Consider the following 24,811-nt stretch of genomic DNA (forward strand, 5'->3'; position numbering starts at 1 on the left):
TGAGCCCCAGTCAACAGCTTGACCTAGTGAGTGACCCAGGCGCCCCAACTTTGTTTTTCCGAGAGATAGAGTGCAAATGGGGGAGGAGCAGAGAAGGGGGAAACAGAGGTTATGTGCTGATAGCAGCCAACCCTATGTGGGCTTGAACTCATGAACCCTGAGATCATGACCGGAGCCAAAGTGAGTCGCTCAACCTACTAAGCCTCCCAGGTGCCCTGCCTCTTGCCTTTGTAAGATGCCTTCCGATCGCAGATGTGCCAACATGCATGGGGCAGGGTTTCTTACAGTTGATGGCTGGGGTAACCAAAGCCTGTGAACGTTTTAAAAGGTGGGAAACTAAGGAGCTCTAGGTTCTCCATGTCTAGATGTTTAAGGAGAATCAAAGTCAGATGACTTTGCTAATATAGGATAGCTTTGTGATTCTCAAGCTTGAGAACAACCCCTCCACCCCCCCCCCCCGGGGTCCCATGTGGGAACCCACACTGACCACCCCAATAGTTGCAATGCTGTGGTTGTCCCTGGCACATGGTAGTCAGGGGATTGCACAATATCTGGCGGCAGTTTGGTTGGAGAAAAGAGTTTCCTAGTCTTTTTTTTTTTTTTTTTTTTTGAAATATTGAGAAACCTAGCCTCTGCAGTACAGATGAGAGATGGAGGAATGTTTTAGGGAAGTCAAATAACCATTAAGAAAAGTCAAGATCCATATAAAGTAGATGAGGGGGTACAAAAGAAACTCAGAAGGTCTTCCTTCTGTTGAAGGGGCAGTATGTGAGCGCCTCTTCCTCCTCTCTCCCCTTCTCATTTTCGATTTTATACAGACAGCATTTGTACTATTTTCCCTAGCATTGTCATAAGAAATATTTATGATAAAGCAAATGATTCTTTCCAGGGGCATATAGACAAGAGGGTGCTGCCTGTCTCAGAATCAGAGTGATTGGGCAGAGTGGGAAAGGTGCTTTGTTCAGCTTAGCAGCAAACTTGAGGAAATTTGACAAGCTACAGTTGAGCAGACAGAGGCAGCAAAATCCATGGAGGAGGTTGTTTATGCCTTAGCACTATGAGGTTGGTGACACCAACAGTTGGTTCAAGGGCCATTTCCCTGGTTTCCTTTCTGATTTCTGGAAGGTGGGCAATTTGTATTTCAAGAGAGATACGTTTTTTTTTTTTAAACTGCCTTTTTTAAAGCTTTGGGAGAAGGTTATCTCAGAAGGAAACCACCTCCTCTGTCCCCCTTTCCCTAAGCCACAGATGTTGTATAAATATAAGGTAATTATTAAATTATTTTTTATCATATTGTTAATGTTATCAAAAATGTTTAATATGCATATTATAAAGAAGAAATCACCTTTCTAATAAATTGTATCTACTTCTGTTACAGAAATAGATGACAAGAGGGTGACCAACACACAAGCTGAAGTAAGTTTCCTTATATTTTGTATAAATAGGTGTTCAATTAAAGACATAATTAGTTTGGCTTGATGTTATATAAAATATATCAATATAACTAATGTAAAAACTAGTTTGCTTTTCCTGACCGAAGAAACAGTAAAATGGGGTTGTTAAATCTCTGCCTCTATGCTACATTGGTTCTCAACCTATGAAATGCCAACCCCTGAAAAAACTTGTAAAATAAACCATTGCTTTTAGTGGCAAGGTATGGTATTGCTATTTTCAATTTAGTGACTCATTTATGACCATCTACAGGCTAGGACCAGCCAATGTTGGAATCCTGGAGCAAGAAGACAGGGGCCGACACCTCTTAAAGGGTCTTCTGGTGTGTGAAGCCAAGAGCACACCCTGAGGCCAGAGGTTCACATACACATGTAGGAGTTCAGATGGAAAATAGGAACCAGGGGAGGGTAGGAAGCTAATAATATAGAATATATGGAATACAAAAAATTAAGTAAACTTGTACTCAGAAATAGGACAAGGATTGACTGCTGTGCAGACATACTAGTCAACTCCCATAGCTGCATTAGGCATATAGCAATACCCAGAGGAAATGTAGAAAGAACAAAATGCCAAATAATATCTAAGACTTTTCTAAATTTTTAAAGAGATTATAAATGTGAAAATGCTTTGATAACTGAACTCTTACATAAATATAAATCAGTTTTTATTACTTAACAAATTGTACTACGTGTTACAAAGCAAAATTTTCTGTCGAATTAATTTTCTACTTGATCTTTGAATATATGTATGGAGATAAATATATAAGAAATACCAAAAGTGATTGCTTCTTGAAATCAACTGGATGAGACGAATACAGTAAAGGAACACCAGAACTATCTGTGTTCACACTACATGTTTAACATTAACATAGAGTCCCTCTGCCTGCATCTGGGCATAATGAACTGGTACTCACATATTCCATTCTGAAGAAATGTGCTTGGACCATTTGCTTGTTGATATGGATTTGGCAATATTTGGTTGGATTTTTCCTTTTTAGTATATTGTTTTTGCATCAGGTAAGTGTCTACATCTTCATGATATTTTTGAGGGCAATTAAGCTTTAGTATGTACAAGGAAAAATACCTCAAGTTCTATTTACTGTTCAATGAAATAGTTTCTAGTTTTTTTCAGACTGTAGGTTATGTTCTTTCTAATACACATGAAAGCCTAGAATAATCCCCAAAAAAGCATCTTGTTACCATTTATACGTGACCTTTTCAAAGCAAAAATAATTGCTCTACACACTAAAACTCATTGATTAAGACCCCTACTTTTGCCACAATGAAATATAAATCGATACACTATTAAAAAGGAATCTTTGACATAATCCAATTAGAAAATAGACTACATATGTAATTTATCATAATAAATAATATAGTCATATGTAGGGATAGTTTAATTTATATATACTCATATATATATATATATATAGAGAGAGAGAGAGAGAGAGAGAGAGAGAGGGAGAGAGTTTGTGGTTTTGACCCTGAAATATGTTTCTGTGTTCCAATTTTTATAATTTTTAATACAAAAATTCTCTCTTCAATAATTCAATCCTGGTCTAGTGTGCATAGGTAAGAGTGTTAAATAGCAGTTTTGTTAGGAAAGAACTTATTTATCTTTTACAAATAGAAGAGAATATTATCTCAACATTGTAATTCCAAGTCAATGGAAATATTAGATTGAACATGTCAATTCCAGAGGTTTATAAATAGGTATTACTTACCAACGACCTTCATTATGTACCTAAAACCACTCAAAAATCCTATGAGCAGGTATAGTTATCCCATGGACATAGCATATCCCAGGACATACTTTGTCCTGGCCCTTATGTTTTTTCTCGCAAACAAAAAGGATTGGTGTCTCTTTTTCTGTTTCTTTTTAAAATAAACAAACATTACTAAGTGAGAAAATAAAAGGAGTAATTTCAAGACTGCAATGGATGAAGAGTTTTATGATAAAATAGCTTCGTATACTTTTAAGACTGTGATATCAAACCAATTTGACAATAAATTTCATAATAAAAAAATAAAAAATAACAAAAATTAAAAAAGTAAAATAAATAAATAAATAAATAAATAAAACTGTGATATCAATGAACATGGATATAATTTCTCATTGATTTGCATTGTATTTCATGACGGGGAATCAGAAAGCTCTTTGAAATATGGCAGTGTATTTCCCTCACAGGGTCAATTTTTATTCAAATACGCCTTTTCCTCTTTTCTTTTTGTCTGCAGTCACAAAATGCATCCCCTAAGCAAAGGAAGCAGAGCGTGTACACACCACCGGCCATGAAAGGTACTGTTCAGGTACTGTTTCGGGTTGCCATGAATGTTGAGCTCATGGCTGGTACGCTGTCTGTTCTCAAAGACCATATGCTTGAGTATAAGCTTGATCTGGTCGCAGTTTTACAACTTGGTAATGCTACTTTCAATAAGATAGTTTATCCATTTAAAACTTAGTTTCATCAAGAGTAAAACAGGTAACCGAAGAAGGAATAACTAGAGAGGTCTCTGAATTTCAGTCTGGAAATTCACATTTTCCAAAATAATAACAAAGGCTTTTCTTTTACCCTTCCTTATATTTTTTTTGAAGGGATCTTTCCAGAATCCCTAATTACTCTTGCCAGTGTTGCCAGAAAATTGCCATTTTTTTTCTAGGCTTATGCAAAGTAGAATAACTTGAATTGGGGTCACAGTTAATGTAAAGTGTTGCCTCATTGCCTTGTGTCAAGAGCAGCTCTGAGAAACCCAATCAAACAGTTATTAGCTGTACATGTAACAGCTGTTCAAATAACAACTAAAAATGCTAGCTCATATCCTGGCATTTTTCCAGATTTCTTCCCCCAAATTGGAACTGCTAAAAGAACATCTAAGGGTATCAGAATTTTGACTGGCACCAGTTCCAGGGAAGGCTTCTTTTATTTCTCACACAAAAATGTTCCTGACGTGAGGCAGAGTGCTCAGTCCAGTAGCTCCTGCACCAGGCTGTCACCTGGGCCATTGGCCCGGTGGCTCATCAAGCTCCGTTTCAACTACAGGAGAGGCCAGCTGGGCAGCTTCCTCTGGAGTCTGGAGAGATGTCTAAATTGGGAGTGAAATTTTCCACTCTGTATTCTCTCTAGATTTGAGGCTTTTTCAGGGAAGTGGAATATAAATGGACACATTAATCGCTACTCTCAGTAAACTTCCTTCCTGTGCAGCTATAAAACCCCATGTTTGTTTGTTTGTAAGACTGCAGTAAATAACACAATCATCAACATTGTAGTTTATTCCAGGGTAATTGTTGAGATTATCCGGCTTCCCTCTCTGATGACAAATAAGATCATTTGAAGGTATATTTCCTATTGTAAGTCATCTTGTACTTTTAATACACATCAGTTTTGGCATGAGTGGGCAACAGTAAAAGATATATGTTCACTTGTTTAATGATTTCCTCTGTTCTATTTTAGGTTGGCTTAACTAAATAAAGTAATACTGTTCTCGTGTCCTCAGAGAATAATAGTATTATTTTTAAAGGAAATTCTTAAAATCAAAACCCCAAGGGCTTTCATTATATTTAGCTTTCAAATATCATAAGAATGTGGGATCCTAACATTTAGGGAAGTTAGTCATATTGCACATTTTCACAGTCGACCTTACTACTGTCAATCCCTCCAAGATGGCTATTCAGTGACAGTCATTTTGGTCATGAGTTAAAGCCTTGAGAAAGCACAGTAATTCTTTCAAGAGGATACTAGTGTGTTACTATAAGCCACCTAGGTCCTCATTTTAACCAGTAAATACCTAGGTAAATCTGCTTCTGATAAAAAAATAAAGAGAGAGAGAGAGAAAGCTAAATCCACATGTTTTATTCAGTCTACCTGTCCCCAAGAGCTAGAAATGAATATTTCAAGACAAAATTAAGCTATGGTAACATATGGTGCATTGTGAGCACATTAACAAGCTTCAATCATAAGAAAGATGAATTAGCAAAGGAAATGTTATTGAGATGCTAAATACAGTAATACAATTGCTCCGAAATGTGTAATTCTTCAAATTGGAGTGGAACGTGATTATCCATTATTGAGTATAAAAAAAAGTTTTCTGAGAGAGCAAAGCAGCAACAGATGTGATTAATAGTTCTGAAAAAATTAACTCTGACAAAAAGGCCAACTAGGACTTCATGAAGGACCTAGCAAATAACTGGTTAGTGAAACAAAACAAAATACAACGAAACAAACACAAACTAGCCAGATTCTTTCCTTCTCCCCTTCCTTTACTCAGTTGTGAGGAGTTGCCAGGTACAGAGATCAAAGTAGCAGGAGGGGAGAGAGGCGACATCCTACCTATAGTGTTTTGATTAATGCATGGACAGACTGATTTCCTCTCTCCTAAGTGCATTTAGTTTTTCCTTTTTCGGTAACGGTGGCACTTCTGTCTCCAGCAGGTTTCAGGAAACAAAGACATGTCCAGGTTACCTCTTGTGATGAGGGCTTTATATGAAGGTATGTGGATAAGAAATAGAGCAGAGGAAACCATTTTAACAGTCATACTGTCAAGACTGATATACTGATGACTTCCAAATTTATATCTGCAATCCTAACATATCTCCTGAACTTCAGATTGCCAATTCCAACCAACCTCCGATTTTTTTTCCCCTGATTGTTATTAGCCTTCTCAAATTTAGTATGTCCGAAGTGAAACTCTTTGGCGCTTTTCTGGTTTTCCCTATACTAATAAATTATATTCAGCTGTTGAGAACAAAAGCCTTCATGTAATCCTGGACTTCTCTCCCTTACCCAATTGACTGTCTGTTCTTGTTAGCTCTAATTTCAAAGTGCACCTCTTAATCTGAGTACTCCCCACATCTTCCACAGCTGCTATCTTATGCAAGTCACCATTCTTTCTTTCTTTTTTAAATTTTTTATTTATATTTGAGTAGGAGAGAGAGCAGAGCGTGAGTGGGGGAGGGGCAGAGAGAGAGATGGAGACAGAATCTGAAGCAGGCTCCAGGCTCTGAGCTGTCAGCACAGAGCCTGACATGGGGCTCGAACCCACAAACCGTGAGCTCATGACCTGAGCCGAAGTCGGACGCTCAACTGACCGAGCCTCCCAGGCGCCCCTGCAGGTCACCATTCTTTCTTGCCTGGACTGCTGGAGTCTTTTTCTTACTGGTCACCCTGATGCTGCTCTTACCTCTCTCCCCTATCTAGTGCTCACCCAGATGCCACAGTAATTCCTCTGACTTACAGATGATATCATACCCTCCTCTTGATCAAAGTCCTCAATGGCTTCCTATCACATTCAGAATAAAATTGAAAATCCAACCAAGTCCCTAAATGCTCTGCACCAGCCTCTCTCTTTGACCTCATCTCCTTTCACACTGCCCCTTTTCAATGGAGCCCAACTTCATGGGCTTGTTCACTATTTTTAAACATCCCAAACAAATTCCGTTCTAGAACATTTGTCCTTTCTATTTTGTCTGCCTGGAATACTCTTTGCCCAGTGGCCTCACAGATGCTTCAGCTAATGTTACCTCCTTAGAGGCCTTCCTTCCCTGTTACTAACTCCTCCTATATCACTGTCTATGTCTTTACACACTGCCCTGTTTTTTCCATAACACTTATCGTGAAGGAGGTATCTGTGATAAGTTTTGTTCATTTGAGTATCTGCAGCACCTAGAACAGTGCCTGACAGACACATTTAGCTGCTTGATAAGTACTAGATGAATAAATGAACTGTAATGAACTAGGAAATCCAGTCACACTGTCATCTGCTGAGAAGAGGATGTCTCTTAAGCCTTGTTCTACTAATTTTCATATGTGTATTCTGCTTATATTTCTCTTTGCTTCTCTCTTTGCCAGATTCTCCCTTAAGTCTTGTATTCCTACTTACACATATACTTCTGCTTTACTAGTTTTACTTTTTCCCACTCCTGTCCCCTCTGATCAAAGAGAAACATATAATTTGGTACATTAATTATCGTCCAGAATGGTGCATCGGTTGGGCTGGCTTCTTAAGAAAGATCATCTCAAGGACCACCAGAACCATTAGGTGGGCCCTGGATCAATAGTTTATGGCCAGGGTGGCAGCACCATATGATATAAATATGGCAATGTAAATAGAAGAGTCTGGATATGGCTCTCTTCCTTCAGAGGTGTTTCGTGGTTCATTCATCACATTTACTTTTAGGATATAATAATAGATTTGGTACTGTATCTGGCTGTTTTTCTATTCATAATATCATAGGCATTCAGTGTGTTCAAGGAGCTTAAAAGTTAACTAGTGTAACTACCCAGTGATGATTGAATTTTTTCCACTGCATATAACCTCAGGGTAATACATTGGCTGTGTCGTCTTGAGGATTCTAGTATATTAGGCCTGGAGGTAGAGCCAGATAATCAAAAGTTCCAAGTGATTCTGCTGTAGCGAGTCTAAAGATCGACCAGACTCAAATATCCAATCACCTACTTAACATGTCTCATGGAGATCAAAGAGATAATGAGATCAAAATTAATATGGTCAAGACTGACCTTTGAATTTTTTCAAAACCAGATCAGTTTGACCTGCACTGTTTCCCTTCTCAGCAAGCAGAATATCCATCTGCCTAGCTGCATATTGCTGAGTTCTGAGAGCCTCCAGTGAACCTCTCTCTTTCTTCCACTCTCTTCAATAATAGAACACCAGGTTTCATGGATTTCACCCCATTACTATCTCTTATCTCTCCCACCTTTTGTCTTCTCTTATCTCCAACATCATCACCACAATTCAAATCACAATCATGTCTTTGCCAGGATATATAGGCATACCTCAAAGATACTCTAAACCACCACAATAAGGTGAATAAAATGAATTTTTTTAGTTTTCCAGTGAATATAAAAGTTATGTTCACACTATACTGTAGTGTATTAAGTGTGCAATAGCATTATGTCTAAAAAATAACATATATGCCTTCATTTAAAAATAACTTTATTGCTAAAAAATGCTAACCATTGTGTGTTTTCAGCAAGCCATAATGTTTTTGCTGGTGGAGGGTCTTGCTTCCATTGTGATGGCTGCTGACTGATCAGGGTGGTGGTTGCTGAAGGTTGGGGTGACTGTGGCAATTTCTTAAAATCAGACAACAATAAAGTTTGCCACATAAATGGACTTTCTTTTCATAAATGATTTCTCTGTTGTATGTGATGCTGTTTGAAAGCATTTTACCCACAGTAGAACTTCTTTCAAACTTGAAGTCAGTCCTTTCTAATCCAATGTTGTCATTTCAACAATCTTCACAGTATCTTTACCAGGAGTAGATTTCATCTCAAAAAACCACTTTCTTTGCTCATACATAAGAAGTGATTCCTCATTTGTTCAAGTTTTATCATGAGATTGCAGCAATTCAGTCACATCTTCAGGCTCCACTTCTAATTCTAGTTTTCTAGCTATTTTACCCCATCTGCAGCTACTTCCTGCACTGAAATCTTGAACCCCTCAAAGTTTTCCATGAAGGTTGGAATCAACTTCTTCCAAACTTCTGTTCTGTTAATGTTGATATTTTGACCTCTTCCCATGAGTCATGAATGTTCTCAGTGGCTCCTAGAATAATGAATCCTTTCAAGAAAGTTGTTAATTGCTTTACACAGATCTACTGGAGTAATCATTATCTATGTCAGCTATAGTCTTAAGAAACACATTTCTTAATGAATAAGACTCAAAAGTCAAAATTGCCCCTTGACTCATGGGCTACAGAATGGATATTATGTTAGTAGGCATGGAAACAACATCAATCTCATTGTACATCTCCATCAGAGCACTTGAGTGACCAGGTGTATTGTCAACAAGTAGTAATATTTTAAAAGGAATCTTTTTTTTTTTTGAGCAGTAGGTCCCAACAGTGAGATTTAAAATATTAAGTAAACCATTTTATGAACAATGTGCAGTCATGCATGCTTTGTTTTTCCATTTATGGAGTACAAGCAGAGTAGATTTACCATAATTCTTAAGGGCCCTAGGATTGTCAGAACATAAATGATCATTGGCTTCAACTTAAAGTCACCAGCTACATTAGCGCTAACAAGAGATTAGCCTGTCCTTTGAAGTTTTAAAGCCAGGAATTAACTTTTCCTCTCTATCAATGAAAGTCCTAGATGACATCTTCTTCTGACAGAAGGCTTTGTCATCTACCTTGAAGATCTGTTGTTTAGTGTAGCCACTTTCACTATATTATCTTAGCTAGATCTTCTAGATAACCTGCTGCAGCTTCTACGTAAGTTCTTGCTCTTTCACCTGGCACTGTAATGTTATGGATATGCCTTCTTTTTTTAAACCTCATAAACCAACCTCTGATAGCTCCAAACTTTTCTTTGGTAGCATCTCAACTTTTTCAGCCTTCACAGAATTGAAGAGAGTTATGTCCTTGCTCCAGATTCGGCTTTGGCTTAGGGAGTATTGAGACCAGCTTAATCTTCTACCCAGACCACTCAGACTTTCTCTACATCAGCAATAATACTGTTTTGCTTTTTGTAATGTGTGTTCATTGGAGTAGCACTTTTAATTTCCTTTAGGGACTTTCCTGTGCATTCACAGTTTGGCTAACTAGGCACAAGAGGCCTAGCTTTTGATCTATCTTGGCTTTTGACATGCCATCCTCACTAAGCTTAATAATGCCTAGCTTTTGATTTAAAGTGAGAGATGTGTGACTCTTCCTTTCACTTGAGGACTCAGAGACCATTGTAGGATTATTAATTGGCCTAATTTCAATATTGCTGTGTCTTAGGGAATAGGGAGGCCCAAGAAGAGGGAGAGAGCTAGGGAACAGATGGTCAGTGAAGTAGTCAGAACACACATTTTTCAATTAATTTCACCATATTATATGGGCGCAGTTCATGGCACCCTAAAACATTTAACAGTAGTAACATCAAAGACCCCTGATCACAGATCACCATAATGTGATAACAATGAAAATGTTTGAAATATTGCAAGAATTTCTAAAATGCGGTGCAAGACACAAAGTGAGCAAATGCTATTGGAAAAATTGTACCAATAGACTTGCTTGATTTAGGGTTACCACAACCCTTCAATTTGTAAAAAAAAAAAATGCAGTATCTGCAACATGCAATGAAGAGAAGTGCAATAAATCAAGCTATACCTATAACTGACTACTCAACATCCAGTCTTTCTCTCCTTGCTTCCCATGAGTTTTCTATACTGTAACCAAAGTGAACATTTAAAACTCAGAAGTGGTTATGCTCCTTCCTTGGTTAAAACTCTTTTATAGCTCCCCATTGCCATTAGATAAAATCCATATTCCAGAGCAAAGCTTTCAAAGCTTACTGGCCCAAGGCTCCAATCTGCCTCTTCTCTTTCCATTAGGTCCCAGACATGTTGGTATTCTGCCAGCTTCTGGATGCACCAAGTTCTTCCCTGATTCAAGAAAGATTGACACATTCTTCCCTTCACCTATAATGTTTTTCCCTACCTCCTCCTTGTCGTCATTCTTCATTGGCTAACTCCTACTTAACATTCAGGTCCTATCCCTAGAGATCAGTTCCTGAAAGAAGCTTTTGCTAACTCTCCATCTAAATTCCCTATAGCTATAAATTCTGTTGATAGTTATAATCTCTAGGGTTTTTTCATAGCAAGTAATTATGTCCAGTTATTTACTAATGTCTTTGTCTTCAACTAGATTGGAAGTAATGTATGTAGTAGCATCAATAACAGTGTCTATTTTAATTACTACTATATTTGCAGGGCTTAACTTAATGGTTGAGACATAAGCAGTGCTTATAAATATATTTTAAAATAAATTTTAAAAATATACTCAACACACAAATGTTGGTGAATGAATCATTTCCTGTGGATATCTACTTTATCTCTGGTCTATTAGAAAGGCCTTTTTTTTCTGTTGAGGCCCCTAAAAATTTGTATTCTTGTATTCTTGTTCTATATCTTATTACTATTTATGACAAATTTAAAAAATGGCAGCTATCTAAATATTTCAGGACATCTATCAGGTCCCTACCTCACCATTAATTTACTTCTTTCAAGGTTAAAATATCTCAATGTCAGTTATGCCTGCCACTTTGTTTTTTCACATTCTTTCTTGATCTCCTAATCTCCATTTTGATATATAGAAGTATATCATTCAGTATCAACCTAATATTTAAACGTGGTTTGATCAGAACAGAATGGAGACTTTAATGATGCCTATCACCCCCTTTTCCCAGATTATTTAATTATAATAAGGCAACCTAAAATCTTATTAACTTTTCTGGCAGGCATATACATTGGTGAAAAATAGTGAACTTACTGTAAATTCAAAACTTCCAAGTCTTTTTTATTATTTATTTTTGAGAGAGAAAGAGCATGGATGTGAACACAGGAGCAGTGAAGGGGCAGAGAGAGAATCTCAAGCAGGCTTCCATGCTGTCAGCACAGAGCCTGACATGGGGCTTGAACTCATGAACTGTGAGATCATGACCTGAGCTGAAACCAAGACTCAGACACTTAACTGAGCCATGCAGGGGTCCCTTCCCATTTTAAAATTATGTCTTTTTTGAACCAAAAAAGCAAGACAGTGCTGTCATCCCAATTGAACTTTCTCTTGTTAGAATCAGGCAGTCACATGAACATGTCATATTTTGTATTTTGATTCTGTCATCCATTTCTTATCTCAGTCACGTTTCATCCACAGATAAAATAAACTTATCTTTGGTATTTTTATCTACATCTGTAATAAACATATCAAACAGAACAGGGCAAAGAGAGGGCCTTGTAGCACACATTATCTCTCTCTAGTTGACATGGATCTCCCTGAATGCCACCATTCAAACAATTATGAAATAGACTTATATAACAGGACTCCAGTCCTTAAAACCAGAGGATATTGTGAAGGATATTGTTAGATACATTGTTGTGTTTCATTTATTTTTATGCTGACCACATTTTTTCATCTGTGCAGATGAATCATAAATTTATAATGTATATTATAACATAAAAATGACAAAAGTTGAAGTTTGCATAGAAAACAGATTTACTCTTCTATTACCTTTTGTAATATAGTGCTTCATAATTATATAAGTAGAAAGTTCTGAGGATTATCAGAAATTGGTAGCTGATCACTGAATTTTCATGTGCACTTTTTTTGTGTTTATATTGTGGTCAGCCTTGTAATTTACAGAACAGCCAGTTAAGGTTTTGTTGAAGAGCTTGAATCACGTTTTCAGAAAAGCAAGGCAGTTTGAATCTTGGGACAGGAAATAGCTGACTCATTTCCATCCTCATTGTGTGTGTGTGTGTGTGTATGTGTGTTTTACTGGAATGCAAATGCCTTTAACTGAAGAGAGCAAAGCAAGTGCTATCGATTTAAAAGGAAATTTGAACATGAAATGAATCAGCTGACTGAAAAATAGCATTGCATAGCAGGGTGTTACATTACTATTCTTAATGCAAAGCAAGTCAGATTTTACATGTACTTCTGAAGAATATCTTCTTTCTCTCACTGTTTGTAATTTCTTTAAGAGAAAATTGTAGTTACTTCGGTGTCCAGAGATTGTTCTTCTCATATGTCTAATAGTTCATATATTAAACAGGTCTTTGAATGCTTGCAGCACTATAACTCCTACATTCTGTTTCTCCAAGGATGATTGTGATCTTGATATTTTATCTTAACTCAGCCTCTTTTCATAGTTAAGCAATAAATGCAAATAGGGAATAATGCAAGATGGGAACTAAATAAAACTGGATCAATAAAAAAGGCTAAGTAGGTTTTTAGAGCATGGCAGATGATAGTGGCAAGGATGTGACATGTCATATTAACTGAAGGATAATCTTCAAATCAGAGAAAGCCATTGATCAAAATGATTTTACTGGACCCAACATGAAAAGACATGGACTTTGGAGGATAAGCAATCAGGGTTCAAACCTTGGTGTCAATGTTTATTAACTATTCAATTTCAGCAAGTCAATGAGTTTAATTTCTCCTTTATCATTGGTAAATGTTGATGATACCTACCCCAAAGGATTGCCCTAGAGACATAATGAAACAATATGTGAAAAGAGAATGTTTAGGGCAGGCATGAAGTATGTGGGAATTACTTTGAATAATTCTTTGAATTCTGGATTAAGTCAGAAGCACTTCTTTTCCATTTCCACTGAGCCCTGTATAAGGGAGGCAGGAGGTCAGGAGAGAGATGGAGGAGAAGACAAAAAGACTTGGGGAAGAATGAAATACCTGCCAGGGTTTTGCTCTGGTGGCAATTGACAAGTCAGAGTTAGAGGTGCCCAATCCTATAAGGTACCCATCCACTAAGAGTGCCCACCCAATAAGCATGTGGATTATCCAGCTTTGCAACATTTGCTCCACTTTTATTTGCCCCTGTCTGAGGTAGATTTGTGCAGCTAATCTTTGACCTTTCACTTTCTTTTCAACAAAAGCCAGCTGGCTTTTCCTTCATTTCACCTCAGGTACTGTGTACCTTATTTCCCAGCTAACAGTCCTCTCAGAAGTATTTATATTTAATTTAATAAATCTTGTGTTTCAAGAAAGCATAAGAACAAAGTGATGGCTAATGGTGAATTTAGGGATTGCTAAAGATTATGCCATATATATGTCTAGCCACAGGGATGAGCAGGAATCACATCATCTAAATTCAGCCTTTAATTAGCCAATGAAGGTAGACTAACAATGATGACATGGAATTGCAACCAAGTCTCTCCTCCTGATTTCAAGTCTCTTATAATTGTGACTGAAAAAATACTCAGAAGGAATAGACCAGATTGTTCTTATCACCCCCCTGCACAGTGAAAATCAAAGGCAGGGAGAGAAGACAAGATCTTTTAATTTCTCATCAGGCAATCTCTACCATACTACATTCTTTTCTTAAACATTTCTATCCTTCTTTGGGTATTTTGCCAGGTATTCAGCACATTTGCCTTTCTAAAACTTAGCTGTTTTTGTTTGTGCTGGCTTGATTTATTTACTAGTAGGGTACGGCTTATTTATGCAACTCAAGAAACATTTCAACAGATTTCTAGATAATAAGGTACACAAGTCTTGCTTATTTCTAAAAAAAAAAAAGTAAAAAAAAACCCAAAAACAACAACAACAAAAAAACAAGTATGCTTCTATTTCTAGATCCACTTCCTTCACTTCTCTTTAATTTCTTCCACTAAGTATTTGTACATCTTTCCTCCTATCTTTAAATGCAGAAGGTGGGGTTAGGGTGGAGAACTGATCTTAGAATGTACTTTTCCTGAAAGCCACTAAGATGTCTTTTTTTTCTGAGTTCAACATTGAGAGAGAGTAAAGCAAGTGGAAAAGGCCAGCAAAAATGAGTAGACTTCATATTCCATAGCATTGCTGATGATTATTAGGTTGAAAGGTCTAAAAGATCTTGAGATGAATTAAGTTGAAAATTTAGTATTTGGGACAAGAAACTTAATCTCATGTGGTGCCACTTATACTTTGAAAAGGAGACCACTGTTTGTCAATATGGTTCCATTCATGCGTTTGTGTATATAGTAAAACCTTGATTTGCAAGCATAAGTCATTCCAGAAACTTGCTTGTAATACAAAGCACTTGTATATCAAAGTGAATTTCCCCATAAGAAATAATGGAAACTTAGATGATTCATTCCACAACCCAAAAATATTCATATAAAAATGATCACAATACTGTAATATAATACAAAATAGTAAAGAAAATGCAAAATATAAGGAAAAAGAAAAAAAATTAACCTGCACTTACTTTTGAAAACCTTTGTGACTGGTGTGAGGGAGACAAGAGAAGAGGGTTATTGCGAAGGACAACTTTCACTATCACTAACAGAATCACTGCTATTTATTGGCTCAATGGAATCTTTCTGCATAGGGGCCATTGTATACACGTGCATGGATGTTGACTACAGTACAGTATTAATAAACTCTTGTCATATACTGTATTTAATGTAACTGGCAATAAGGTGCAGAGGAAAGGGTCTATATCTGCAGGCAGCCTGACCTAGAAGGAAGCAGAACATTCCTAAGCTTACTCTTGTTTGGAAAAGCAAAGGACTGTCCATAGGTGCTTTGAAGTGACAAAAAAATAACACTAGTGCCAGTTGTGGGTACCTTCCAACATTCTGAAAAATCACTGATTTCTGCCAAACACCATAACCCAAGACTGAGCATCTGAGCAGCAGCACACTGAGAGAGTGTGGGGGAGGGGCAGAGACAGAGAATCTAAAGCAGGCTCAGACGTGTCAGCCCAGAGCCTGATGTGGGGCTCGAACTCATGAACCATGAGACCATGACCTGAGCCAAAGCTGGACGTTTAACCGACTGACCCAACCAGGTGCCCCAATAATAATGATGCAACTTTAAAAGTTGCTTCCTATCTTAGAAGCAGGGAAGGAGATGAACTTTTGCCTTTGGTTGGAACAGATGAATTAAGATACAGTGTCAAGATGTTTTCCAAATATGCAAATAGTAAAATTCAGTTATATAAGCACTAATCCTATATTGCCACAAATCACATATCAGCCTCCACTGCGTACCAAGTACTGCAATAGAGTGCCATTGCTACAGAGATGAAAAGCAAAGTTCTCTGCCCAATGGGAGACCAGTCTAGAGGAAGCAACACATAAGTAGACAGGTAGAGCACACCCAAATGAATCTTGGAATAGAGATTTGACAGAGGTATCAGGGGGTCTGAAAGGACTCACTAGGCCTGGGGGACAGGAGATTGAAGTCACTTTCATATTACAGAAGGAACAGTTATCTTTACACATGTGCCTAGAAAGTAAAATGGACCAGGTCATGGAAAAGTATAATACATGGCTCATCATTTTCATTCCTCTTGTTCATATGAACTTAGAAAGCATTTAAGATGATACCCTAATATAGAGTGAATTTCTGCATGGATCATTACAAAGACCTCTGCTGCAGTACAAGGTTTAAGTAGGTCCCACGAATGGACTGTGTAGACAACGTTTTCCAAAGTATTTGGAAATCCGTGTGCATTTTATTCCATTTTAAAAGTTGCTTTATTTGGAGAGAAGGTGTGCATGCATGAGTGGAGGAAGGGCAGAGCAAGAAGGAGAGACAGAATCCCAAGCAGGCACCATGCTGCTAGCGCAGAACCCAATGTGGGACTTGATCCCATGAATTGTGAGATCATGACCTGAGCCAAAATCAAGGGTCAGTTGCTTAACCGACTGAGCCACCCAGGTACTCCAATAATATTCTTTTCAAAACAGTAATTTCCAGCTCAAATTATGCTTTAAAAAACAAACTTTATATTTTAGAACAGTTTTAGATTTTCAGAAAAATTATGACAATAGTACAGAGTCCCCATGTACCCTGCATCCAGTTTCCCCTACCATTTACACCCTATATTGGTATAGTACATTTGTTACAATTAATCAACCAATGTTGACACATTATATTAATTAAAGTCCATACTTTATTCATTGTTTAGTTTTTACCTAATGTCCTTTTTCTGTTCCAGGTACTCACCCAGGATATAATATTACATTTAGTTATCAAGTCTCCTTAGCCTCCTCTTGGTTGTGACAGTTTCTCAGACTTCCCTTGTTTTTGATGACTTTGACAGTTTTGAAGAACAGTGGGTGGGTATTTTCTAAAATGCTCTTATACTGCGATTTGTCTAATGTTTTTCTCTTGATTAGACTGGGTTTGTGGGTTTGGGAGAGGAAGACTGCAGATATAAGGTGACCTTTTCATCACATGACATCCAGGGTACATAGAGATAACCTGACTTATCACTGTTGATGTTGACCTTGATCACGGGTGAGGTGGTATTTGCCAGGATTCTCCACAGTACAGTTACTGTTTTTTGCTTCCTGTCCATACTGTACTCTTTGGAAGGGAGTCATGTGTAGCTTACATTTGTTGAGTGAGAAGTTGTGTTCCACCTTCTTGAAGAATGTATAAATTATTTGAAATTCTTCTGCACAAGACATTCGTTTCTTCTCCATTTATTCATGTATTCAATAATTTATTTTTGGGGCGCCTGGGTGGCGCAGTCGGTTAAGCGTCCGACTTCAGCCAGGTCACGATCTCGCGGTCTGTGAGTTCGAGCCCCGCGTCAGGCTCTGGGCTGATGGCTCAGAGCCTGGAGCCTGTTTCCGATTCTGTGTCTCCCTCTCTCTCTGCCCCTTCCCCGTTCATGCTCTGTCTCTCTCTGTCCCAAAAATAAATAAAAAACGTTGAAAAAAAAATTAAAAAAAAAATTTATTTTTATGAGTATTGAGTCATAGATATTTATTTTATACTTTAGATTATAAACCAGTGCTACTTTATTTTGCTGCTCAGATTATTCCAGGTCTAGTTCTGGGAAGCTTTTCCAGTTAATTGCCGTTCCCTTTGATATACCCATCATTACGGGGTTTTTGTTGTCGTTTTATTATTTTTGTTTGTTTGTTTTAGCATATTGTTACTTTCTGGCACTACAAGATACTCCAGGTTCATTTGTGTATTTTCTGCCCCGGTCTAAGAATCAGTCATTTCTTCAAGAAGCCCTCAAGTTACAATTTTGTTTTCTATTTGAGTCAGTATACTGTAAAATATATGTTTGCATCGGGACATAGTTACTAAAAATAGAGAAATCTATCTCTTGCTCTGCAGAAGTGGATCATATCCATTAGTGTTTAGGAGGGTTAATGCTACACTATCAGCATACAGATGTACACTCTTTACTCTTATTAATGGTAATGGAAGTTCCTGGAAGGAAAAAACAGCGGCTAAGAGCAGATGTCATCTTCATGGGCTTGCCTTCCTTCATTTAAAACCTAATACAATGTTTTCTGGGATGGCATTTGTATTGCCACCTTATAGATGTGGAATTAGTAACAGACTTGCTTCTTGGAGATTGGCTATTTGCCTTGCTTAAATCAAAGATTTTAGAAAGTATCATTTATAACACTTTATACTTGTGTAGTGCTTCAATATATGCAACATATGTGTTTTTGATTAATTCATTTGTTTTTACAGAAAACTTGTAAGATAAATAGGATATTTATTTTAAAAGAAAGGTTCATGGAAGAGCAGAATCCCCATTAAATGTCACTCTTCTTGGGGCGCCTGGGTGGCTTGGTCGGTTAAGCGTCCGACTTCGGCTCAGGTCATGATCTCACGGTCCGTGAGTTCGAGCCCCGCGTCGGGCTCTGAGCTGACAGCTCAGAGCCTGGAGCCTGCTTCAGATTCTGTGTCTCCCTCTCTCTCTGCCCTTCCCCTGTTCATGCTCTGTCTCTTTCTGTCTCAAAAATAAGTAAATGTTAAAAAAAAAATTTAAAAAAAATGTCACTCTTCTTTACAAGGCTAACTTGTGACATGAGCCTTTCTTGCTTTTCTGATGGAATAACAATAGAACTCATTTTTTCCATTTATTCTACCCATCTATCCTGTTTGCCCTAATAAAATCCAGTGATCCCTCAACTTTATAACTTAATGGAAAGTTTTTACAAGATCTTTTATATCAAAGTTACTACAGAATGCTTAGCACCTTTGCTCTTAATTATTTTGTATTTTGAACTCACATTATAGGTCCCTATATAATAACAGTTTTGTACTCAAACTAAGCTTGCCTTTAATCTTGTCTCTCTCCAACCCACCTCCCCCTGCACCCCCCCAACCTAGCTCCCAGCAGCTGAACCACAGAAATCTGGCCCCATGTCTTTTTGTTTTACAACCCTTTAAATGTGCACTGATTCCTTTAGAATAAAGCCCTGGAAAGAATGTGCAGAGCTGTTTAAGATCTGGCCCCTCATACCTGTCTAGTCCCACCTCCTACCACAGTCTCCTTGTATTTCAGGCTGCAGCAATGCTGAGCTGTATTGAGCTCCTTGAAAATAATACATGGTTTCTAGCCTGCACATTTGCTCTGTAGCTTCATTTGCATGAAAGACTTCTCTCTCTTCCCCGTGCTTCTAAATTCTTTGAGCTGTGCTGCCTTGAGACTCAGAATGTATTACACACACTTATTTGTGTGTGTCTGTAATCCCACGTAGCTAGACTGAATTCCTTGGGGACAGAACCAGTGACTTACTTGTCTTCCATTTGTCTTCAGAAGGTTTTTAGTAAATGCTGAATCAGTGAGTGAATGAGGTTTCTGGTTTAAAAATGTGAATTTAATAGCATAATTTTAGCCATATGGAAAAAGTTATAAATTTGGTGTATATTTTATTCAGCCACTTACTCATTCTGTAACCATTTATAGATTCCTACTCTCTGCCCGGTCATGTAGTAGGCTCTTTTAGTTTGGGATGAGCTAAATGCAGTCTCTGTCCATAGGAAAAAATGTAGTCAAGTGAAAAGGAAAGTTATGGAAAAAAATAACAATAAGTTCTGTATGATTATATGGACAGCAGTATTTGGAAGCAGAGACGGAAATTGCTAGCTCTCCCCGTCACCGATAGTGAAGGCTTCACAAAAGAGATGAACTTCATCTGTTAGTTGAGGGAATGAGTAAGATTTTCATTGAGAAGCCCAAGGGATGGGTTCCAGGCAAAGGGTGGAGCAGACATGGAGGCACAGAATGTGAAAGGGCTCATGAACCTGGAACATCGTGAAGCCAAGGGTAGACTGTGTGGACGAAAGAATACTGGAGACATGCTGGGGACTTGTCAAAAAAAGGTCCTTCCTGTGTGTCTTGTGCTCAGGTGTTGGGAATTTATCCCAAGACCACAGAGGACTTTTGGACAATTCTTAAGAGTCCTTGATATGTACCATGTTCTCTTGAGTGCTTTGAAAATATGGGGCAGGGAAGGGACAAAGAAGTCGATTTACAGAGCTAACTTTTAAAGATTAGTCTACCTTAGATCTTATTTGCCTCAGTTCATCTGCCTGTTTCCAATGCTCTTATTTATATAAGAATGGCTAACTGCTAGTACTAACCTCACTTTCTTTTTCTTTAATGCATTTAGACTTTCTAAATAATAGTTATGACTTGTGAGAAGCCGAAATAGTCATTATATTGTCTTTCCAGATAAAGTAATGGAAACCCAATTAGCAATGTGTTGTAATATAAAAATGTCAAGATAGGGGCGCCTGGGTGGCGCAGTCGGTTAAGCGTCCAACTTCGGCCAGGTCACGATCTCGCAGTCCGTGAGTTCGAGCCCCGCGTCGAGCTCTGGGCTGATGGCTCAGAGCCTGGAGCCTGTTTCCGATTCTGTGTCTCCCTCTCTCTGCCCCTCCCCCGTTCATGCTCTGTCTGTCTCTCTCTGTCCCAAAAATAAATAAAAAACGTTGAAAAAAAAAATTTTTTTCAAAAAAAAAAATGTCAAGATAAATTGAGAAACTGGTGCTTAGTGGGGAAAATTTAAGATAGAATTACATTCTTTACAAATTTGTGCCAGTCCGTGTAACTTTTCTAAACATTTTCCCTTAGAACCTTATATTCTTGTCTAAACCTTAAAAAAAAAAAAAAGGAAGAAAAGGTCTGATCCTCAAGATAATTTTTAAAACAGCTTCACTAATTCCTTTCTCAAAAGGTCCTCATGACAAAATAGCCCACATTTCAATTGCCAGATCTGGCTGTACTCTTTCTGTGGCATGTTTATTATAGGATAGTAGAGGAATCAGCATTGCTGTCAATCAGTATACAAATATTTACTTAACTCAAACTCTGTGCTAAGCTCTGAATTGTATGTTACCTTAAACAAATGACCCTAGGTCAAATTTTTGAGGAAGGTTTACTGTTTCAGTTTTTTCATTAAAAGATACCAAGTAGAAGGTTACAGTTTTAGGAAATTAATAGGCCTCCAAGATAAAAATTACGTAATATGCATTGCATTTATTTATTTATTTTGAGAGGGACAGAGACAGTGCGAGCAGAGGAGGGGCAAAGAGAGGGAGAGAGAGAATCCCAAGCAGGCTCTGCACTGACAGTGCTTGAACTCCCGAACCCTGAGATCATGACCTGAGCTGAAACCAAGAGTTGGACACTTAACCAACTGAACCACCCAGGCTTCCCTGCATTTATGATTTATATTGTACATCTCTTCCTTTCTGGAGTAATCACCAATGGGGTCCATTCTGTACTTTCCTTATGCTTCATAGTTATGCTGAAGCTATTTTTTTTTTGTTTTCTTTGAACAGAAATTTTACTCACTGCACTTTTGAGTAACTATGTAAGATTTTATTTTTAAAACCAAACTTAAAATTACCTTATTGAGGGGTGCTTGGCTGGCTCAGTCCATAGAGAATGCAACTCTTGATCTTGGGGTTATGAGTTCCAGCCCCAAGTTGGATGTAGAGATTACTTAAAATTTTTTTTTAAAAGTCTTAAAAAATTGATGTCTAAGAAGCTGTCTTAGGGCAAGGCTCTCACATGTTTCCATCAGTATAGCAGCCAAAAGACATCTTAGCTTTAAATAGAGCTGGACTAGAATTGATAAAGGACTTTGAGCATTTGAAATGACGTCATCCTGCCTCTTCTGCATTTGAGGCTGTTGCTTAGTCTATTATTAAATGTTTAATTCTTGAAAACCTATGGTCCTCCTGGACCCTGGAAATCTGGAGGCAAATGAAAAAAGAAGTAAGCAGTAGAAGTAACAAGTAAAGTGACTGCAAGAGCTACAGGAGCTGTCTGGGCAGGGATGAAGCACAAGCAAATGACCCTAGGTCAAATTTTTGAGGAAGGTTTACTGTTTCAGTTTTTAAACTATGCACATAGTTATAGCACCACATGGGACAAAGGTGATCAAAACAGTGGCCTAAAGTCACTAAGGAAAAACTTGTACTATTTTAATATAATATGTATTTTCAAAGGTAGGAAGGGGTACCTAGATGGCTCAGTCCATTAAGCATCTGACTCTTGATATCCATTCAGGTCTTGATCTCATGGTTTGTGGGATTGAGCCCCATGTGGGGCTCTGTGTTGACAGTGCAGAGCCTGGTTAGGATTCTCTCTCTGTCTCTCTCTGTCCTTCCCCTGCTTGCATGCTCTCTTTCTCTCTCTCAAAATAAATAAATAAGCATAAATAAATAAATAAGTAGGAAGGTAAATCCTACTTTATTTATTTATTTATTTATTTATTTATTTATTTATTTATTTATTTTTGAGAGAGAGAAAGGGCATGCACAAGCCGGGAGAGGGAGAGGGAGAGAGAAATTTAGGCAGGCTCTGTGCTGAGTGGAGTCAGAAGCAGGGCTCGATCTCAGGACCTTGGGATCTTGACCCCAGCCGAAATCAAGAGTTGGACACTCTACTGACTAAGCCACCCAGGTGCCCCTTTTTAGTAGTTTCTATTCAGTGTGGTATGTGCTTCTCATTCCATGGAAATACAAACACGTAGACTCTCTCATGCTTCCTCTTTCTGAAGCCTTGATGCCCAGCCACTGTTGTTATCTTGAAGAGTGATGACGGGGTTAATGAGAATGTGAAGTGACAGGAAACAGGGAGGGGTCTAGAGCTCAGTAGCTCATCAATTGGCCTTCTAGTCATTCCGGGACATTGGGAAGGGTATGTAAACAAATTTGGCCTACTTAAGCAATGTTCCTACATCAGCACCTTACCTCCTACTCACAGCAGAGGTTTCCTTTAAGATCTTTCTCAGAAATCTAGAGGTAAAGACCAACTTTCAAGTTTTATTCCAGTCCCTACAAAGAGTTTCATCTGGTTTGGAAAATTTATTAAAATAAGAAACAGTAGGAAGTATTTTTATTTTTCACTTTGGAGTGGTGAGCTCTCTGGAGCCAAATTGCCAATGCCATAGGGATTCATTATCACATTGAAATGGTCTTTTTATGGACTATTTCAGAAAGTAAGTAATAATTAGAGCAATAATAAATCTTTCTTCCATACTGTGATGCTTGGAGAAATATTTCACCTAATTTAAAATTCTTATTGACTGTCGACCCTCTGCAAGATTCTGTACATTTCATGTGAAACTGTGAAGTCTAAGCATCTAGTTCAAATTTTGAAGACAGTTTCCATTTTGAGTTCATTTGATAATCTCTAGATTATCAGTTTTGCCTTTTATTGTAGTTAAGTGAAAAATAAATGTATTTCATGTATTGAAAATCGCCACTGCATGATAACCCTTACCTTGTGTAACAATAGGTCTCAATACAGCTTTCTGTATGGCAAAAAAAAAAAAGTTTGAAAACTGATTAAAAATGTATTTTTACTGTGTATTTATAATGAATGTTATTTTAATTTTAGCTTTTTAATTTAGTTCCACTATTTATTATTTTGATGTTTGCCTTGAAAACATTTATTCTATTATTGTGGGAATTAGTCTGGATCTTTCGGGACAGTTGTTAGTGTCTCTATCAAGGATTTTGAACTTCTAGAAGAATGGGGCAAGAAGAGAAGTCCTCTCCTTCCATCTGTTCATCTTTTTAAAATTCACAAGCAAAAGGTACCTGACCTTACCTTTGATGTTATGGAAGGAGAACACATGTAAAAATTAGGTCAGAGAGATGGGGGGAAGGATTATTGGAACTGAGATTTCCAGTACTGCTCCCCTTTCATTCTTTCAACCTTCATAGTTAATGAAGTTGATCAGAGTTTTTCAAAGCTTCCAACCCTACTATTACTCTTTGATGCAATTCCTCCTCTAAACAATAAATTAATTAGCACTTGGGTAATAATTTCCTCCAAAACTTTTCCTATTGCTCATTCCCAATTATATAAGCCTATAGTATTCTGCTTATGCTATTTTCTTCAACATTACAATTTTTCTACTATTAAGTAATTCAACTGGATTTTTATACCACACCTGAAAATTCTAGCATGAAGAAATATGGGAAAGAGATTTGTTTGCCAATCTTAGAATATTTGATAATGTTGAACTCTACATTTTGTACCCATCTTGCTCATCCTAAACATTGTGCAAAAATAATAATAGGATTAATATTACTTTGGGCTTTCTTCGAAGATGATAGGCAAAATGTCATTTGATTATTATTTAGTTAATCTTCTGTAATTACTAGGACATACAGATACATTGTAGAAATAATGAAAACTTTAAAAACCTCTACTCTATATTCAAATTTAAAAAGAAGTACAACATGAATGCACACTTGAAAAATGAAAACTAAAACTGCCCTTTATGACCTCAAAGAATCACAAACCATGGCAAAATATGCTTCAAATTTCATATTACTTAAGCATTGCTACTTGTTCTTGAATAACTTGAAATGTCATGAACTTAAATGATTTTTTTTGGATTAAGATACATTTTCTAAGAGTTGAACCAAGATAAAATAGAGAAACACTGGCATAGCCTTAATTTTAATGCACATAAATTCAATTAACATATCAATTTATTGAAGTTAGCAATGAAAAATATTCCAAAAGTAAATATCATAGGGCCTTGTTAATGCCAAAGCTTTCTTTCATCTTATTAAGATTAATTAATTGTTGAATTACCACAGGTCCCATGTT

At 37.4% G+C, this 24,811-nt stretch overlaps 1 protein-coding gene across 3 annotated transcripts in view; it reads left to right on the plus strand.

Moving 5' to 3' along the window:
* The window catches only part of PPP1R1C (protein phosphatase 1 regulatory inhibitor subunit 1C), a 125,183-nt gene that overhangs the window by 57,081 nt on the left and 43,291 nt on the right, over positions 1 to 24,811 (plus strand). For all 3 annotated transcript variants that reach the window (XR_006220836.1, XM_042994848.1, XM_007083882.3), the window contains 2 exons: positions 1,379 to 1,416; positions 3,690 to 3,750. Coding sequence is in view for 2 of the 3 variants with exons in the window: in XM_042994848.1 (XP_042850782.1) it covers positions 1,379 to 1,416; positions 3,690 to 3,750 (99 nt within the window). In the remaining variant the exon portion in view is untranslated. The remainder of the gene's footprint in view (positions 1 to 1,378; positions 1,417 to 3,689; positions 3,751 to 24,811) is intronic.

The sequence above is a fragment of the Panthera tigris genome, chromosome C1 (genome assembly GCF_018350195.1).
Source record: "Panthera tigris isolate Pti1 chromosome C1, P.tigris_Pti1_mat1.1, whole genome shotgun sequence".
NCBI lineage: Eukaryota > Metazoa > Chordata > Mammalia > Carnivora > Felidae > Panthera > Panthera tigris.